This window comes from Triturus cristatus, chromosome 2_2, assembly GCF_964204655.1.
Source record: "Triturus cristatus chromosome 2_2, aTriCri1.1, whole genome shotgun sequence".
Lineage (NCBI taxonomy): Eukaryota > Metazoa > Chordata > Amphibia > Caudata > Salamandridae > Triturus > Triturus cristatus.
Window position 1 is genome coordinate 668,859,449 of NC_140582.1, and position 21,302 is coordinate 668,880,750.

The 21,302-nt window shown below is 38.7% G+C and overlaps 1 protein-coding gene across 3 annotated transcripts in view; it reads left to right on the forward strand.

Annotated features, from left to right (window-relative positions):
- The window catches only part of WDR17 (WD repeat domain 17), a 1,003,384-nt gene that overhangs the window by 146,245 nt on the left and 835,837 nt on the right, over nucleotides 1–21,302 (forward strand). For 2 of the 3 annotated variants that reach the window (XR_014978161.1, XM_085641857.1), the window contains exon 1: nucleotides 18,348–18,464. Coding sequence is in view for 1 of the 3 variants with exons in the window: in XM_085641857.1 (XP_085497983.1) it covers nucleotides 18,399–18,464 (66 nt within the window). In the remaining 2 variants the exon portion in view is untranslated. Of the gene's footprint in view, nucleotides 1–6,666; nucleotides 6,792–18,347; nucleotides 18,465–21,302 lie in introns of those variants that run through there. The other variant, XM_085641859.1, reaches the window with a different exon arrangement.

The window sequence follows — 21,302 nt, forward strand, 5'->3', positions numbered from 1 at the left end:
AGAAAGAAAGGTCTCTTAGAGTAGAATCTTATTCTATACTGACTATACTGACTATACTGACTGTTAGTGCGTGTACAAGCGTCTAAGTGTCTACACTAGATGCGAGGGCCGAAATCTTTCATATTAACAGGGCTATGAATTACTTGCATAAAGACAGAGAAGCCGGGCCTTTTGCTCGGTAGCTGAAAGAATGTTTACTTTAAACTACTAGACAGGAATGCATTGGATAGGGAGCGGAGCAAAGCAGATAATCTTGAAGGTGAAATACAGTTTTTGGCAGGCAACAGGCTGGAGTCAGGCACCATTAGCCGCGCAGGGAGTAGGACAAAGTTCATGGGTACAGATGCGAGCTCGGACTGGAGCTTTCAGAGGCAGAAGGCAGGAAAAGGCTTGATGGCAGAATCAGGGCCTACTCGTCTGAACTGTAAAATGGGATAAGTGAACCATATAAAGCCGGTGGCCTTTCATACTTAGGGATAGAATATCCAGCCCATTCATGGCGGATCTGAAAGAGGACATGTTGGCGGTGGACGCACATGTGTTTGCGTCTTCATAACTGGAACTGGAGGAAACATACATGTACTTGTGATTTATACATGAAACCGTTGGGGTCCAAGATAGGGGACATAACTGACCAGAAAAATCCATATTTCCACAGTCGGAGAAGAGTGAACCTCCTTATATAATTTCCTGTCACCTTTAAGCACAGCAATTTTGTTCAAATTCCACACTTTACCATTAGAAAGTCTAACAGCATTCTTCAAAACTTCACTAACTTCAAAGGGACCCATAAATTGACTATCCCCTTTGGAAGCTTTCCATGGTTTTCTAACTTTCACTAACGTTCCAACTTTTATGTTTAATTGTGGATTTGTTCTTTCCTTAAGGTTAAAGCTGTGCTTATTTACAATCTGGGATTTTTCTAACCTCCTTGTCACCTTATCAAGATCAATGCGGCATTTAGTGGATGAAATAAGCCAAGCAGGATTGACCTTAGTTCTAGGTAGTCTACCTCTCACGATTTCAAACGGGGTACATTGAGTCATGTCATTAGGGGTAATCCTGTACTTCCACATAGTCTTCATTACTTGATACTCCCACCTGCTGTCACTCACACCAACAATTTGAATAGCAGCTTTAAGTACTCTAATTAACCTTTCTATTATACCATTTCCACTAGGATTGTAAAGTGAAGTAGTGCAATGACTGACTCCAGTTTTACTGAAATATTCCTTTGCCTTATTGGATAAAAACTGTACACCATTATCAGTGATCACACGTATAGGCAATCGCTCTTCCGTGAACACTTCATCTAGGAATAGTAAAACAGTATCAGTATTAACTTTCTCGACTACTTTTACCACAGGCCATTTTGAGAATAAATCAATAGTAGCCACAATGTATTTGTTTAAAGGACCAATGGGACCCATAATGTCTATCGCAATGGATTCCCAGGAGCCATCAGGAATAGGGTGTCCTTGCATAACAGGTTTCAAAGTCTTCAAAGACTTGTCAGCGTTTGCACATTGGATGCAATCTCTAACAATACGTTCGACACAAATATCTAACCCAGACCACCAGAACGTAACCTTGACAGACTGTTTTGTCCTAATGATGCCGTTATGGGCTTCATGGCCATGTCTAACAATAATCTCCCTCAATCCTAAAGGAGGAACCGCCTTATCACCTCTCCAGATAGTAGAATCGGAACAGGATAATTCCTCTTTCACCTCCCCAAAATGTCTTAACTCGGGAGAAAGGTTCTTCTTAGCTGGCCATCCCTCAATTAAGTACTTTTGGACCTCTTGTAAAACTTTATCTTTGTGAAATTCCATGTTCCAAACCTCAATCTTAATGGGTGGTACTCCCTCATCGTGGACTAAAGCAATGTGAAAATCATCCCAAGTATTGTGAATACACTCCTTCAAGGGTAGAGGTAGTCTGGATAAAAAATCTGCAGTGACATTATCTCGACCTGGAACATAAATCATCTTATATATGAAATCCTGTAACCTCATAGACATACGTGCAATCCTAGCAGAGGCTTTAATCAACCCCTCAGTAGTAAGTAACCGCACAAGAGGTTTATGGTCAGATCTAACTTCACATTCTTTTCCCCAGACAAACACTCTAAAGTGCTCTAGGGCCCAAACTACAGCTAATGTTTCTCTTTCAATAGTTGAATATTTCTCTTCTGACGGGGTCAAAGCTCTAGAAGCATATGCAATGGTGGATTCATTACCATTCACTCTTTTCTGGGACAGGACAGCGCCTAAACCCTTTGCGCTAGCGTCGGTCGTGACAATGCAAGGAAGTTGAGGATCAAAATTATTCAATGCAGTGGCATTGCTAATGGCAGATTTAACATCTGTAAACTCTTTCTCACACTCAGAATCCCACACGAATTTGCACTTGTTCTTCAAAAGCTGTCTAATATTAAACACTCTGCCAGAGAAATTTCGTATATATTTGGAGTAAAATTCTGTGAACCCTAGGAAGGATCGGATGTCGTCTTTAGATTTAGGAGGCGGAGCAAGTTGGATGGCTTCTACAAGATCAGGCTTAGGTTTGACACCATCGGCACATAAAGTATGCCCCAAATAAGTAACAGAATTTACACTTACTGTGTTTCACTGTAAGGCCATTCACCGATAACTTGCTAAGAACAACCTCAAGGACTTGATCGTGAGAAGGTTTGTTGTCACTAAACACTAGTATATCGTCCTGGAAACAAATAACATTTTTGCAATCGCCAAAAATATCATACATTACCCGCTGAAAAACTGCCGCAGCTGAGGCAAGACCGAATGGCATTCTCTTCAATTGAAAACAACCAAACGGCGTGACAAAAGCAGTGTACTTCCGGCTATTTACTTCCAAGACAATTTGGTGGTAAGCTGACGATAAATCGATGCATGAAAAAAATTTTGCTCCAGGTACTAAGGATTACATTTCAGAGATGCGGGGAAGGGGAAATTGGTCAATGACAATGTTGATGTTCACATGGCGCAGGTCAATACACAACCTAATATTGCCATTAGAGCGTCTGGCCACCACAATGGGAGAAATCCATTCAGAGGATTCTACTCTCTCTATAATATCACACTTAACTAACTTATCAATTTCTTTTTTGACTTCATCCCTAACTGTGATGGGAATGTTCCTGGCTTTATAAATCTTTGGGCACGCATTGTCTTTTAATATAATTTTATGCTTAAAATTAATCAATTCCCCTATGCTATCATTGAAAACATTGGGAAACTTGTTCAGCATGGAACTACCACATTGATCAGATTCTCCTATAACCATTACTGGATTTGGGCTATTAGGGTTGAGGATGATATCAAGTTTCCCTTGCTCAAACCACCCTAGAACAGAAGGCCCATGTTTGGATATGTATAGTTTGGCAGTACATTCACGATCTTTGAATTTAAATACTAGTACCTTGAAGCCAAGAATATCGATTCTTTCACCTGAATACCCTTGCGGATTAATGTCTCCAGGGTACAACACAGGACCACGTTTATCTATAAACTTGGATTTCCACACATTCTCATTAATTATGGAATAGGGAGACCCTGAGTCCGCATAAATTTGTAGTTGTACCCCACCAATAGTCATTTCACAGATAGGTTTTTTCTTTATCATATTATTGTCAATATTCAGGATAATAGGAAGATCCTCCGTGATGTTCAACATGTAAGATTTTTCAAACTCTTCTTTGGTGTCAAAGTCATTGTCACTAGGTTCTCCATCTTCCACGCATCGTACTTTTTTGCTTTTGTTTTTTCTACAAGCTTTAGCAATGTGGCCGACTACACCACAGACAGAACATCTCTGTTTAATTGCTGGGCATCCCTTAAAATTCGCCAAATGCGAGCTACTATCACACCTGTAGCATCTAAATTTGTTTGAGTCTGTAGCATTTTCTTTAACAAGTTTTTGTAAAGTGGTTTGGTTTTAGCGTTATCAATTTTGGCAACAGTATAGCTTACTTTGCTATTTTCCTCAACTTTAACATTCACTTGTTTTGCGCTTCTGCTAGACATTTCTGCCTTTCTAACAATTGCAAGAATATCTTCCAATTTTGAATCGCCATTGACCCATAGTCTATCCTGGATAGAAGTGTCTTTAATATGCATGATGACCTGATCCCTTATGAAATCCTCCTGTAGATTTCCAAATTGACAATCCAGAGAAAGAGTTCTTAAAGCGGAAACGTAACTGTCCACAGGTTCATCAGAATGCTGTTTCCTCTGGAAGAATTTATATCTCAGTATGCCAATGCATACTTTCGGTGAAAAATAACAGTCAAAATTGTTGACAGCTGCTCTAAAAACATTTTGATCAGTGCCGCCTGTAGGTCTAGACATTTGGTTGTAGGCTTTGAGACCTTCTGGACCCACTGAATGTAGGAAGATACCTATTTTTTCTGCAGGAGAAATTTTTCCTTCTACATCTAAAGTCTCTATATAATTAATAAAATAGGCTTTCCATTCTGCCCACTCCATGCAAGGATTACCTCCAGCTGGCCAAAAGCACTGGGGCGGAGCTAAATTGTAATTTTGGGCGTTAGCCATTATTGTTTAAAAAAAAAAAAATATTCCAAAGAATTGTAGATGGATAAACTGTGAGGTTGTTTAACTAACCAGTAACCATAAGTGACTTCAAGGTCTTTAAAACGAGTAGAAATTGAACAGAAATCAGTTAAAATGATTCACACATTCTCCAAAACATGGTGTTAATTAAGGAAGTGAATCCGCTCTGTAAATAAGCAGTACCTTGAAGGAAATCGACCGTGAATCTGAAGTCCCGGTTCCGATCTCTTGTTGCTAGGCGATAATATGCCAGCTCCGATGAAATTGAAAAAAAATAATGGCGGCACGCTGCTTGCGTGCGTGAAAACCATAGAGAGTAGAGTGCAGAGCGTTGCTGGCGCTTCCTAGAGACGTCATGCGTGCGCACAAACTCTTGTAGTACGTCACATTGAAGAGGAGCAAGCCGTAGCAACAACGGAATCCCATGCACTCTGTAAGTTTGAAGAAACGATGAATTTTGTACAAAATTCACTCAAAATGTACCTGGGCAAGGTAGGCGCTTCCAGAAAAGGGGTCCGAGGTCGTATTCTTTCGCCGGTGATGAAGATTTCACTTTGAATCGCAGAGCAGCTTCTCACCTCGTACGCGAGTTCTTTTTCCCTTCTTTTTTCTTTTTTGATAAATAGTGGTGCTGCTGAGACTTCGCTCATCGCCAAGTTTGTCGTGAATAAGGCTAGTATCCAAGATGTATCACTTGAAGATTTAATGTAAAAAACAGCACCACAAGAAAGCACGTCCACCAACCACAGGAGCAAGGTTCATAACTGTCTCCCAAGAAATCTTCCCGGCATGGACCCAGACTCTAGAACATCCATAGAGTCTAACAAGGGTCCGTGCCCCAACAAGTTTACATTTAAAACATAATGTGCTCGCGCTGCGTGCTATGATAAACACAACAAGGGGCCAATTCATACTGAAAGGAGAATTGACAGCTATGTTCTCCTTAAGTAAATTGTTTATTTCTTCCAGTCAGAGAGCGCAGGAGGAGTTCAGCTACATGCATGCTGCAGCAGATAGGGTTCCATAGCTAATGTTATTTATGTGTAGCTTGTAAATGTGTGACATAAATATAGACACACCCATTTACTATGCGTTAGCGCCAGAGTATTCTTTTTACAAGGCTACACAAGATCGGAACAGGCCAGACATAAAAGTAAGGCTAAAGGCTTTAGTCCTACTTTTATGTCTTGTCTTTCTTAACAAAATCTGGTCACCCCCGCTATAATGCTATAAGAAGTATGAGAAAGTGATCTACAGGAGGGGCACTTTATCTTGTATATTTTATATGACAGTATTGGCCCACTATATGATCACGTCGTTCATTTTCTATTTACCGGGGGTTCTTACAGCAGAACTAGTCTGTAATAAGAACTTGACCTCACTGTTGGCTGTAAAAGCAGTAATATCCTCATAATCCCTCTTCCCATTATTGTGGCAGAATGTACAATCATCCGCGTACCCATCAGAATCTGTGAAGGGTAAGATGGTGCATGCCACACCAACACCACCTCAGGTGCCCCAGAAACAGGAAATAATACAAAGACTCCGCGCACAAACTGTTTGAGTTCCCAAGCTCATCTCCCCTCTGAAGAAAGGCTGTCACCAGCAACTACTTTGCCTCTGTGAGAACATCAGCACAGAGAAGAGCAATGCAGCATCTAAAGGGAATCAAATATAAGTATTTTAGAATAGTAGGAGGGAAGCGAGCTGGATAATTATAGGGTAAGAATGACTTCTTGAAAAGTATTTTGGAAAGAAAAGGAATGGATGGAAAATAACAAATAATGTTTTTTAAATGCATGCGATGTATTTGAAAAGATGAAGAAAGCAGGAAAAGTGAGGCACAAATAGTTCTTTACCAACCGAGAAGGAACCCAATACATGTTTTAATTAATTATAGAAATAATTCCTCTTTGTTACAATTTATTATAGAAATCATTCCTCTTTGTTAAGGTATTAAGAGGAAACACCTTTGTATCATTTTTAAGGTTAGAACTGTTATCTATATTTCATTGAAATCATTTGCTGTTTTTAAAGATATTGTGTTTTCTTTTATTTATTTTTTTAGGTCTGGGCCTTCGTTGATCACCAAACGCTATCTTTATACAAGCTAGAAATATTTTACGGATATCAAAAATAACATTTGGAGAACATGTGGAAAAATTCCAATCAAGTGTGACCTTTCCCACATTTGTGAGTATCTTGCATTTTTTTAATAGAAAAGTAGTTAGAAAAATTTGTGTTGTCCATATCTTAGCAAAGTGAGTGTATGCTATGAACCTTATTCGGAGAGGGTGTGCAACTTTTCATCTTAGAGTTCATTAGTGTGTAATTATCTTCATGGTGCTATGTATTACCGGGCTATATGAAGAAAATGGTGCAATGTGACGTAAACGTGAGGCGTCAATGCTTCCGCTGAAGTATCCTTTTCAATGTTCTAAATACAGTGTGCGCTATTTTTATGCGAAAACAAATGTTGTTAATGGATATGAAAACCGAGCATCAGCCAAAAGTTTCAGGTTTACCCAGAGTAAAGAAAAAGTCAACTTGACTGCTAAAGTTAGCAGCATTCCTAAGTGATGCCCTGCTTTCTGCCATGCTCTAAAAGGAACATCATATCACATAAATAAATAAGCTTAGGCCACGAAATACACCAAATACTAAGGGCAATAACTTAAATCTCAAACTTTATTATTGCCTGTATTCAGATTAAATGTTAATTGAATAATATATATTGAGAAAAACTGCACATGCCTACCTTTTGCTAAGTCTGCTACCAAACAAAGTGGGATGTAGGCGATGCTCGTTCACCTTTGAAGCATATGTTGTGGAATACAATTTGTGCTCGTTTTTAGAAGAGAAATGTAAATATGTATAAAAGGTTTTTGTTTTGTGGATGTTCTCAAGGGAGAATTATATTGCGCTTGGACCCTAGCTATTCCTTTATGTGCCTTGCTGTTGAACTATGAAGTGGAAGACGCTATTCGCCTAGATATATGATAGATTAGAATTAATAAAAAAAGATTAAACAAAATTTAGTACCTCAGCTCATTATGAAGTCACCTGTTAAAGTTTGACCTTATTGGCACCCACATAGTGGTACTCTCAGATGAAACTTTATGTCAAAGTACTGTGAAAGAGACAAGAATATCTTCTTAATTTGGCTTACTTGGACTCTGCTTCCATGCAGTAGAATGGATCACCTCACTTTGCATTGTAAGGGAAAAGTAAATAATCCATGCTGATAGCATTTCCTCCACCAGCTGGACATTTACTGGAAGCTTCTCCAATGACACCTCCCCAACTCCTCCTCCCCTCGTTACAATCAAACCAATCTGTACACCCCTTTTCCGGTCTCAACAAACCTGACTGACTCCCTCTTCGTGCACCCAGAGCCCTGGCACCAGTTTGCAGTCACCAGGAGGACATTGACAAATGAAAGCTGTCTTGGCACCCTTTTACAATTATGAACAGGACACCTCTCAGCTATTAGCAATAGCTGGTCATGTTTACCTTAAGATAAAGGAGGGTGAAAATATTACATTTGTACATCTGCACAAAACAAATAACCTACCTGAAAAAATGATAGTTAGTACATTTATTAATAAAAACACAAGATCATCCATATGTATAAGGGCAAAACTCTTGTTATATAATGTGCTGTAACGCCATCTCTGACTGTGAAAAGGTCAAAATAGATTTTAAAATAACATCTTTAATAAGAATGTGAAGATGTACAAATCTAATGAGGTCAACTTTAGAAGAGCTCAAACTCTGAGTAATATTTTGAGTCCTAATGACACTATTAGATTTGCACCAAGGGAAAACAAGACTTGGCTGTCGGAAAATCCCTCCTGTAACTGCAAATGTTACAACTGTGTCAATATATCCACACAAAACAAAAGTATTCACCGGATTTGATGGCAAAAGACTATTTACCATTAAATATTTTATTGATTGCAATACCCCTTTTTGGTTCTAAATGTTAGCATGTTCATGTGGAAAACAGTACGCTGGATCAACTATACATCCTTTAAAGGAGAAAATGAACAAAAAGCATAGTAAATCACCCCTTAGCAAACACTATGTAGAATTCCATTTTAATGCAGATGTGTCAATTGTTAGAGTTATAGGTGGTATCAAACAGATCTGCGCAAATCACAGAGGAGGAGACTGGTTCCTAAGACTACATTAAAAATAGACATGGTGGATAGACACATTGCGTACACTTGATTTTGGCCTTAATATTGATAGAGATCTGTACACCACCCTATAAATTCAGAATCAACATCCAAGTCCACATTAGGCACACTCATTTACTTCGTCTCTTACATTTAGAACTCTTATATCAAATGTTAAACTTCAAGTTTATGTACTTTTCCCATCAGTAACCAGCTTACTGTATTCCTACTTAGTGCTTTATAAGTCTTTGCTTTGTTTCCTGGAAAACATAATCTTGACCAGTGCAATCTATTATGTAGAACTGCATCTGTTATATTCATACTAGATATACTATTGAATATAGGTATATTCTCTTTCTTCTTCCTGCTTGCCAACTTATTGTTACTTCTCCGATGTGTGAATTGCTATTCCCAGTGGAATCACTTTTACGTGTAGAATTGACCTAATTTAGAACAGAATTGTGTACCTCAACTTATTCATTCTAGGATGATAACTTGTTCTAAGTGGCCTTTATATAATATAGAATTGCTTTGAAATTTTAGGTGCCTTAGGAATGCTACCCAGTTTATATATACGATTACATTTTTATTACATTTTCTGGTGTAAATGTTATGATAGGTTTTGAATTTCCTTTCAAGTACAAGTAATGATCACCAACCGCCAGTATAGTGCAGGGCATGCATTTCTTCTAATTATATCTTTATACAATCAGTTTTAGCCCAAAGAGTAGCACTAGCACACTTGACTAAATACTTGTATTATCATGTTCTAGATTGCAAGTTCGAGCCTCTTTAATACTCAAAATGTTGAAAATGTAAAAGGTTTCTTTATGTATTTAATCTTTTCCAAATTATTGTTTACATTGTCCCGCTTATAACACACAATTTAAATACTTGTCTCGAGCTGGGTCAGATTGTGGTTAGGTTTTTGTCATCGTGCCTTAGAACTTTACTATACGATCACATTGGTGGTAGTTCTTTACAACGTGGGAACTAGGTATCACAATATGGATCGCCATTTCAATCTTGAGTTATACATTTTTTTGTGTGTTTACTTTGTTCTTAGTTGAATTTTTATTAGTGTGATTATGCTGTGATTTTTACTCGGAGAAGCATTGATTGAATATTAACAGTCGGTGATAGATTTTCGAGCATATACGGATACACTGCTTGAGACTTATATACTCTTTAGCCAGGCTTCAGTCTGGGTTTTCAGTATAATCTGAGACTGGTTATTGGACTCAGGTGATTTGCATCATTAGTCATTTCAACCAGTATGTGGAAGGAAAATTTAGTGTCTCCTTTAGCACCATGTTGAAACGGAAACCCTGGCAAAGTTTCTTTAGACATTTTCTTAAGGTGAGAATGGGACCTGAGCTATTTATTACCAACCAGATTTTCTTTGAGTAGCATAACTTTAAATACTGTCTTTTATTTAGTTTTTAGCCTAATATTTCGCAGTTGAAGCACATTGCCTAGAAGCGATTTTTACTATTCCGGTGAGCACCTCAACACTATCTTGTTATTTAGCTGACAAAGAGAGTTGTAAATGGCAATATAGTTTATTCAAAATTGGATATTTCTAGGAATAGTGTATCCATCTATTTACATGCAAACAACGTAACTGGGAACATTACTGTAAAAAAGGCTGTTACCAAGAGTTAGACCCCGACTGAATGGCTTTAGGTTAGAAATCGAATATACTTCTTAACAACAAACAGTTTACCTCTTTGTACCTCTTATTTTTAGAACCAATAGGGGTCACGTTAACCTGTTAGCTGTTACTTAGTAACCCTTCTAGTAGCATTTCCCTTTTGGCGATATTTGCAAGTGAGCAGAGAGATATACTGAAACTACATATCAGGTTAACTCAACTATATGAAATAAGGCGCGAGTCCTTTTCCGGTCAGGCTCCCAGCATTTAGACCTTTTGTGTGATTAAGTTGTACTTGGCATTGTTTATTTGGAAACCCCATGACAACGGCAATTCAATCTAGATATTGCTATATGAGCAGGAATCCCCATTAGCTTTCTGTGTACGGGAAGCACATTAGCAAGACAAGCATTGCAGGTTTGATCCGCCTATCTGCTTGTTTAACGAATCTCATTTAGAAAAAAAAAAATCAGTACCACTTCCTTTTGGAATATAGACACTTTAGTATTCAGTGAGAGTATTGTCTCTTCCTTATATCTTTTTGAATTTACTGTAGTTTATACATTTTATTGATGTAGTTCAAGCCGCAAGGACAATTCTTATTGAGGCTTCCCCATTTACCTGGTTAGAATTAAGAATCACTCGCGATCCATGCTCACCTCTTCTTACCTTGATTGAGGTAAGCCCTAGAAAAGTATGACATTCTTACTTCCACAAGTCGAGTCCAGTATTCCAATAAAAACTTTTATGGTGTGTTTCATTAATACAGAGTACCTCGGAAACTACTTTGTATTCTACATCCAATAAACGTATTGCCACACTACTTATAACTGAAGTTAATCGGGAAACCTTTTCGTATGATACACTACATACATATGTAACTAGGTAAGTGTTAACACTAATAGGTTATATTTCCATGAGAGTATCATAACTATTATATTCCCACCGTTTCAAGTTTATTTTACTAGAACTTCAATTAATTTTAAGAAATGGGCAATATAGCGGTATATTTTGTTTGGGAGTGTTTTGGGGCAAAATGGCTGAAATATAGCTAATTATCTTCAAGAAATGTTCTTTACCACAAATAGGAACAAATTACTTATAAGTATTATAAAGTCAAATGTTTAGATAAATTCCAATAAATTGAATTCCAAAATGAAAAAAAAGTTTCTTATCTCTTTTCAGCCTTGAAGAAGCGGAATAGTCTGTCACAAAACATGGGTTGGCTGAAAGTTGTCAAGTTGGCTCTACACAATAGAGATTGAATATTTTTGTGAATATACTTTTGTATAGAGACTGAATAGTTGTTTGAATATACTTTTGTCCTTTTTGTTGAAATTTTAGATACCATTCTATTTGTTCACCATGTGATACTAAGTTATCTTTTTGTTGAACCCTTGGATAGATGCTACCAGTTGTGATACTAGAATACCTCTATATCTCAATGACAAGAGAATTTAGTCTATTTATAAGTTCTATATTGCAAATAAAAAGAGTGAATTTTACTGATGTAGTTTTGTATTATTCTATGCGCCCAAAACATATTATTACTATTGTCTAAACTTATAAGCCAGATAGTTCAACTGGCATTTGTTATGGTGGCTAGCGCAGAGCCTACGCATCTTATTGCCTTAAATTTAAAATTGCTAATGTAATTGCTTATATGGTTCAAAGTCCTGGTTCAGGTATCAGGATATTCAACACCTGTCACCATACCGCCTTATGAATCTTTAACACAGTCTTTAGAGAGCTAATTCCAGGCAATCACCACTCAGTAGAAGTAATTTGTCAGGAAGCAACAAGAATTCCTGACCCTTACCTTCTTCAACAAATATCAGCTAACCCTCTTTAGAGAAGAGTATCAAAAGGACTGCTGGGAACAACAGGTGGGTGAGGCCATAAATCAATCGAACACTCCACATAGAAGGCATTAATTTTTCTCAGTTGATCTAATCAGTTATATAGAGCACACACTAAGAAGCTGAGATTAGCTTCCTTCAAATAGGAAAGACCATATACGAATTAGTAGAGACTGCATGGAAATGTATTCCAAAAACTTTCAAAAGAAACCTTCTTACAATGGTGAATGCACCACACCAGAGTATTCCTGGTCTGGTTCACCATCTTGCAAGAAAATGCGCCCAGTGGTTGTGTGCTTCTTGCTTCGGGAGATTGCAGTACCTCAAAATGCATGCATTTATGCAGCACTTTCCCACTGATAGAGCATTTTTAGTGTTCATTCCAGTCAGGGCTTGTATGTTTCATAGGTTTCCCAAGGTTATCATTACTTCATAAAAATGGATTTGCTTCTTGACAGAAACAACCACATTAAATAATGTATAATTGATGTACCAAAGTAAGGTTGAAAACCAGTTAGTGTTTTACTCACATCGACTGGCTGGCCACCGTGTCTTTTTTTTGATGTACTAATCAATTACTGAGCAAAATACCCTTTCACTGGGAGTCACAAAAACTTCAGACTCTGTAATATTCACAACACAGGAATTGGTTGTCCACTCTAGATGGCAATGAATGCAGAGAAGGTAGGCCTGTGATGGTAGTGGACCTCTATCCCTAGATTCACATTTACTGAATATCAACGTGTTTTTAAAGCATCCTCTGTTCTTTTTAAGTGACAGAGCTGCTTTAAAAAATAAATGTTAACATTAAGTGACTTATACTGGAGGATGTATGCAACTGTCCCTTAACGTGCTTTCTTCACCCCCTAAAGCCGACCACCACCATTCATAAGGTTGAAATTGTCCAAAGATGACAGCTCCCATTTTTTGGCTGTGTTACCACTACCTTTCGGCACTCAGTAACATTTCAGTGATTTAACACCACATTTGTACTCACAAAGTTTTGATACATTGAATACTGACTTACAAAGGTGAGGGGGATGCCCATTGCACATCACTTGTCCTTTGTGAGTTGATGTGGTTTGCAAAGTGTACTTTGCAACTCAGAAACATAACTGACTTGCAAATAATAGTTTGTACATTGCAACAAACTGTTTTGTGTTGCAAAGTTTGTGATTTTGCAAATAAAAGACTTTGTGACCTCAAACTGGTTTTGTGCTACTGGACCTAGTTTTGCAACTATGCATTTGTCCTTGCTATTTGATCACCCCATCTTCTCATTTGGGTCAAAGCCCAATGTGTTTACTCCAGGTGTACGGTGATTTTGGACAAAGGGTGCCTTTTAACCTGGCCCCTTCCAACTTATAATGTGTTGTTATATTATACTGTGCTACAGCTTTATCGCATTCATCTGCAATCCTTAGTGTCATTTCAGCCTCACCTTTCCAATGTTTTTGGATAAAAAGGTTTACACTTTTAAAGTGGGGACCACCTCCTGAAATTTCAGTTACCCCTTATTTGAATGGTGTTCAATACATCATGAAAATGTATGTTTTAAATCATCAATTGTCTTATTCATGTTTTGCTTCCACTAGTGTATCTAGTCACACCTGGTTCTGTTCCATTCCACAAATGTATTCTGAGGTTTTATTTCAAATAAAAGTTGAGGATGTATTCTTTCTGGTAGTCTTACATGTTTCTGAAACACATCCTTTTGTAAGACTCCCCTTCTCACAGGAGTAGCTACAAAATCAAAGGCTTGTCTCCGAACACATTTTACAAAGTCTATAGGCTTGGCTTTTTGCAGTTTAAACTTCAGTGAGATAATGATTATTTCCTTTTTTTGGCAGAACTGATTTAATTTTATAAACTAATGAAAGCCTTATATATATTATTCTAAATGTATCCATCCATACTCATTCCAGGCATTGGTTGACATGTTGCTTTCTCGCCGGCACAATACATAAAAACACAAAGCCAAGCCTCACTTGAACCCCCCACCCCACTGCCAACTGTGAGCACCAGACATAAGATGTAGATAATGCAATGATGTATTATTAGTCAATAGTAGCATACAGTACTTTTTTTGACAGCACATTTTCGTCCATGGAATCAGTTAAACATTCTCAGCACTCTCACTATGGGAGGGCATGAAATTATCCAGTCATCATTCTCGATATATGGTAGGAGCGGAATTCATTTATTTAGGAAGGGGCCCCAGTCCTTGATGACGGGGGCTGATAATTTCTCCACTGCCATTATATCCCATGTTCTGTAGCAACAAGGATGTCAGGTTGGGCTGGAGCATTGTTTCCACTGTCTAGTTTTAGTCAGCCTGGAAATTAACATTAATGGGCAAATAAGTTTCCAGGAACTGGGGAAGACCTCCTCCCACTTGTTGGGGTTTAAACCTAAAATCATAATCACTGGTATAATTTAAAACTTTTCTTATGTTGCTTTGAGGGTCTCGGCTGATTGTGTGTATCAATATGTGGTTTTTGGGTGGGTTGCACAGCAAATAAGCATAAGGTAAATGAACTTTTTGTTTCATCACTTTTCTGGTGCAATTGGTTCTAATCTAATTTAATTTCAATCCCTTTTCATCTTCTTTCCCCTTATATTTCTTCTGTGTCTTCACCAGCAGCTAATCCATAGACACAAAGCACTAAATTTTTATCTTTATCACTGAAATATTGGTTGGGACTATTTATACATTTTTCATATTTACAGGTATTACACAAGTGCTGTTTGTGGCTTTTCCTGATGAAGATATTTTTGTGCCGAAACGCGCATAGAAAGAAATGTGTTTACCAAGCCACTGACTGTTATTTGATTATACTTGTGTTATTCACCAGTATTTATACTTTGATAAAGTGTGTATTATAAATTATGAAGCACGAGACATCATCAGTTCATCATAACTTCGTTGGCATTGTTTTGTCAGTGTACATTGTTTTTATTGTGTAGAATGATTTTTGAGTGAATGTAGATATGACTGGAGTGTGGATGTGAACTATATAATTCAATATTTATATTGTATTGTTTAAACAAAATACTATTTGTATTTGTTCATAATATTTTGTTGTTATCCCCATATGTTCATGTAAAGGTACATTATGTCAATTTTGAATATATATGAGTTTCCCTAGGTGTTTGCATTTCAATTTTTCCCTGTCTAGAGGAACTCTTACCCATTTGCAGGGGAAGCTTTACTTTACACTAATCAACTAAAGTCAGGAGGTAAGATCTTTGACTAGGATGAACCTGGTTGGTGTATCTGACCCGCACTGCGTTGCGGTCAGTGTCAAGGTTCACCGCAACTGTGACCATTGGCTATCATTGGAATTTTATACATCCTGGCGCTAGTCCTAACTAAAAATATAAAAATTCATATCTACTGTTCCCCTCATTTTGGTTAATTTTAATTATTAAGTGTCATTTTATCTTTCTAATTTGGGTTGGGGTTTTTATTGTTGTGCATTTTGACTTTATTACTGTTTTGGTAGTGCATAAGCACTTTACACATTGCCCCAAATTAAGTCTGCTCAATCTGTGCCCTATCTTCCGGTGGACTGAGCTCAGGTCAATTTAATGACTTTGAGGATTCATCCTGATAATGTTTGTGATTGTAGTCACCCACCCCAAATAATAAATCAATTCCTTGCACAGTCATCACATGATCTTAATAACATCTACCCGCATTTAGGCATTTCTGATATGATCTGACATTCATCAAATTTCCAGTTCTGAAAAATCATCCTCACCCTAGCGGGTGTAAATTCTGGAGTGTTGGATTGATTGGAGATGGAAAGGTCATAAACTGATTACCGCCTGCTTTATTTTTGGGCCTGCGGCATTTTGGTAACCAGAACAAGTTCTACAAAGATATTCTGACCAATGCCCTGTACATGTGCATCCAGTGTTTATCTGATCTTCTCCTTGGCTATTCTCCCATATTAAGGAATTAAGCCATTCCATAATATTCAGGAAGTACAAGCCCCCCTCTATTTTGAGGTGCTCTTACATTTTTCAACGACATTCTGGAAGCCTTTCTATGCCACACAAAGTAGGTCAAGGCTCACTGAAATTCATCAAGCACTGACTTCTCTATTCTGATCGGTACAGCTTGGAGCACATACAGTACCCATCTTTAGCTTAGCAGTGCGCCCTAGCCATAGCATGTAAAGATCCTCCATCTTCTTACTTTATCTCTTGAATTATTATGGGTATATTAAACGTGTACCATTTGATGAGCAAGGCCATAAAGTTTATCCCCAAATGTCGGATTGACCCCTTGGTAATCTTAATGGTTACAGTGTACCTGAATTCCAGAATGTCCACAGCATATGGGAAGGCGCTCCTATTAAATTCATTTACCTTGTACCCAGAATATCTCCTATATTGCTCCAACACTTTAATCAGCAGTGGCATGGATGCTCTTGGTTCATTAACAACAACATCATTTGGCCATCAGAAAACAGAAATATTTTATGCTGTATCTCCCTAAACCTAATTGAATTAGCAGTGTCATCTGCTCTAATTTTCATGGCTGGGCCATAACCATGGCCATCAGCAATGTGGACAAGGGGAAACCCTGTCTCTTTCACCTGCAGAGGTTGGAGTGCCTCCACTGTACCTGTTTACCAACTTCACTGCCCACCCTTGTGTAGCTTACCAGGCCTCTATTGGTTAAGGATCACCCAAGTGTGAATCTTTCCATTATCCCCTCCATGAATGATGAGTTCACCCTCTCAAAGATTTTATCAGCATCAAGTGCCAAAAAAGCTAATTTTAACTTTTCACTCTGTCTTTTCAAAGAGGTTGGCCAATCTTTGAACATTATGAAATCTCAGCCTGGCTGTCACGAAACATGATTGATCCTCGTACATAAGGGATGGCAGAAGAGGCACCAGGCTATTGGCTAAAACTGTCAGCTATTCTTTCAATATCCAAATTTAGTAGGGTGATTGGATTATAGGTCAACCACTCCAAGAAATCCTTTACCAGATTAGTTAGCTACACGATGATCGAATCTCCATAGAAGACATCACCCTTCCTATCTCTGAGATAGAATTAAACAGTCCCATGAGCATCGGACCATCTTCAAATGAAAGGTCTTGTAGAGTTCCCCGGTAAATCCATCTGGTTCAGAGTCTTCTGTGATTTGCCAGCTCCTTGGTTTGGTCTTCTGATAAAGTGGAGGATTTTGCGCTGTGTAGAAAGATGTGTCTTGGTGCCTCCCTGCACTTTTCGTTATTGAACAACTTGGCATAGAAAGAAACCAAACAGTGTGGTCTGCGCTCTGTTATCACGGTTTCTTCAGACGATATGTGTCCTAGCTTTTGGCTTGCACCTTAAGTCTGTGGGACAGAATTCTACGTGCATTGTCTCCTGTATCATATTCCCTTCTCTTTAGGGCTGAAAGCTCCCTTCCCATATTTGTGTTTCATCTTGTAAGCTTTCTCTGCTCTACTTCTAGGCCTCTGAGTTTTCTAGATCAGCATGTTCCCTATCCTGCTTCCACACCATACCGCCTTGATCTTTAGGCCTTACCTTGCTCTCACACTATAGTCAGGTTAAATATGAATACAGCTTGTCACGGATAAATAGCCCTATCTACCAATTAGCGCATTCAGAATAAATACACTTCTTTTTTGCCACTCTAAATCTTAATTCTTACGACCAAGCAACTTCATAATCAACACACTAAGAATTTGCACTATAAAAGGCTAAACCTACTGGCTTTGCCCACGCTTCTTGTTGCCAGCTACTGAATAAACTCCAAATGACCCTGTGAGTCTCTAATATCACTTGCGCTACAAAGCAGCAGAGCAGCTCGGGGTGAAAGCCGTCTCTTGTTCTCCATACACATGTCCTTCTTCGATTTGATGTAACACGATTCCTGCGCGGTACTTTTGTCTTTGAAATATTCATGATTTTGCGTTCTGTAGTTGATTGTTAGGTATCTTTCTTTGGAAGCGCGCGGCCGAGGGCTGCTGCGCGGACGGGCTTCACTAGGAGTTCCGCATTAGAAGCATCCAGTGGTGATTAAGTTTGGGCTCTAAACCTCAGCACAGAACCCCACCAGGGCGGGTGACGTTGATCCATGGCTTGGATGCTTTGCTTTTCACACTGGTTTATGCTGGACGATTGGTATGAAGTACTACAAAGAGTAAGACATATTTAGATAATGTTTTTATTTGCATGCTTTTACTTTTTTTAAAGCCAGCAGCGCTTGCATCTTTTGCTGTGACAGTGTGCATGTTTTGCACTGAGGTGTGGGAAAGGCCTGTAAAGGCAACTCTGGGAGGTCATTGTATTGGATACAACGTGTGTCACTCACCTCATCCTAAAGCGGTTTTAAGCTTCATTGAACCAATGATGTCTCCAGAGTGATTAACCTTACCAATCATTTTTTCTTTGTTTTATAATATGAACATTGACAGTACGATCTTCGGTGTTGCATATAAGGCTTCGAAAATTAATATTGAAGTGGTCTGTCTAGCTTTTGTAGAAAATACATTTAGTATGAGGGACAATAATTCACAGCGTCCCTTGGTTCTTGAATTCTTCATGCAAGTTTACTAATATTTACAGAGGTCACCATATTTAGAAAGGCGCACACTAATTACAATTTGTATCAGTGAGCCTCACGGAAAAAAGACACCGGATTCCGGAGTACGGCGGCTCACTCGCACACAGCGAAGAGGGGCAGCGGCTTTGCAATCGTTAGGATGACATTGTTTCGTCTCCTACGTAAATGCAAATATTGAGTTTTCTCATCAAACCCTCACAGTTTCCCAGATCTGCAGGAAGCATTTCTCATGGTGGGGTGGGAGCTAAGACCAACTTAACTTGTATAGGATGTTCTCTGTTTTTCAGGGGTTTTGGTAGGCACTCTTCACTTTCTAGGAATATTACCTACAACTAAGTTTTTTTCCAGTTAATTGTGTTCTTCTTTGTTCCAAACACAATTCCTTTGCATCAATGGACCTACCCTTTATAGGGGGCAATTTGTCCGGATAGGAATGACCCTGAATGGCCCCATGCATTACTAAACAATTGTGGGGGGAAGGGATGCACACCTTTTTCTACTATTCATTTGTCCAAGTTTTATCCATTATTCAACAAGTGCGTGCAGACTGGTGAGTAGTGCCTTGCCCAATTGGCACCAGATTGGCTTCAACAGTGAGGGGTGGGGCGTCCTTTTAGCCCCTACCAGTCGCACAGCTGTATGCGCCATCATGGCGATCCAAAAGTTAATCCGTTTTAATCAATATTAATCACTCTGATCCTTGTAAACCTGCGTTTTGAACTTCCTTTCAAAGTTGCGCTTATTTGTCAAGCCACACACGGAATAGTTTGCCATTTCCCAAGTTTCTTATGTTCCAACCGTGCCCATCCAGACCTCATGAAAGAACATGACCAATGCAAAGATTCCTCCAAGGCAGTGTTTTATTAAATTAAACCCAATGCATTTTGGGCAATCAGGTGCCCTTCATCAGGGGTCACTGTGAATAACGATAAAAACAACAATATTCAACAATGTCATTTAAAAAACGAAAATAATCAACATTACCATATAAAAACAACATTTCTGAATTGTTACTTTAAACTAACATGTACAAATGCGTTTTCCAAATGCCAAATTACAGTACACTCCTCTTTGTTTCCCCACTCTGCCTCCCTCAGCCAGTACTAATATACATCCATCGTTCATCTTACAAGCCTATATAATGATTGATACGTTACCCAGTCTTTGCACCGTAGTTACACAAAACCTGTTCAACAATCGACTTTCCCATGATGTCTCCAAATAACGCTCAATTCACACTCACAGCACTCCCCCCCATGACCTAAACCCTCCTCCTTATCCTAATTCCATCACCCTACATGCACCAAACCGAGTTCTCTCCCCTACTCTCTTAATCATAACATTGGTCTCATTCTACTGTCGGTTTTCTACGTGCAAACACTCCTGTCTCCTTAGATCGATCTATTTCAGGTTTCCCTGACTTTTCCTCTTGTCACTGCTACACTTCTATAACCATTTCTCCCCCCATAACTCAGTCTTAAACCCCACGTGTACCCTTCAGTTATAATAAACAACCCTTCTCCTCCCGTACCTGCCATGAGCGTTTTAAAACCATCCAGTCTCCTCTCCGTACCAAACCGATTGTTTACTCTGCAACCCTCCCTTATTTAACCACGTGTGTCTTTTCTTAAAGCTCCCTGATAGGCTTATTACGAACGCTTTCCCGCCAACAGTGCAGAAGTCAAACCTACTTTCAATTTCAACCAACTACATTACCCATAGTGCATTGGACAGGTCCTAGTTACGACAAAGCTAACACCATCGCATTACTCCCTAGCCCATGGAAAACAAATGATGTAAAGTATTCAATAAAATTAATCACCAACTCGTAATGTCAATTATTATTATGAATATCAATTGTTATGATAAAACGTTTTTTATATTGCTTTTTATAAATAACCATTTCCTTTTTAATATCACCACCGACTTGAATGATGAATCAAGATGTTCCGCCGTGTGTGGTCCCATGCACAGTTCTCTCACTCCGCTTCTGTTTCCGTAAAAATCTTGAGGGTGCTACCCCAGAGTTGGGCAATCTTCATTCATGAACAATTGTGGGGGGAAGGGATGCACACCTTTTTCTACTATTCATTTGTCCAAGTTTTATCCATTATTCAACAAGTGCGTGCAGACTGGTGAGTAGTGCCTTGCCCAATTGGCACCAGATTGGCTTCAACAGTGAGGGGTGGGGCGTCCTTTTAGCCCCTACCAGTCGCACAGCTGTATGCGCCATCATGGCGATCCAAAAGTTAATCCGTTTTAATCAATATTAATCACTCTGATCCTTGTAAACCTGCGTTTTGAACTTCCTTTCAAGTTGCGCTTATTTGTCAAGCCACACACGGAATAGTTTGCCATTTCCCAAGTTTCTTATGTTCCAACCGTGCCCATCCAGACCTCATGAAAGAACATGAC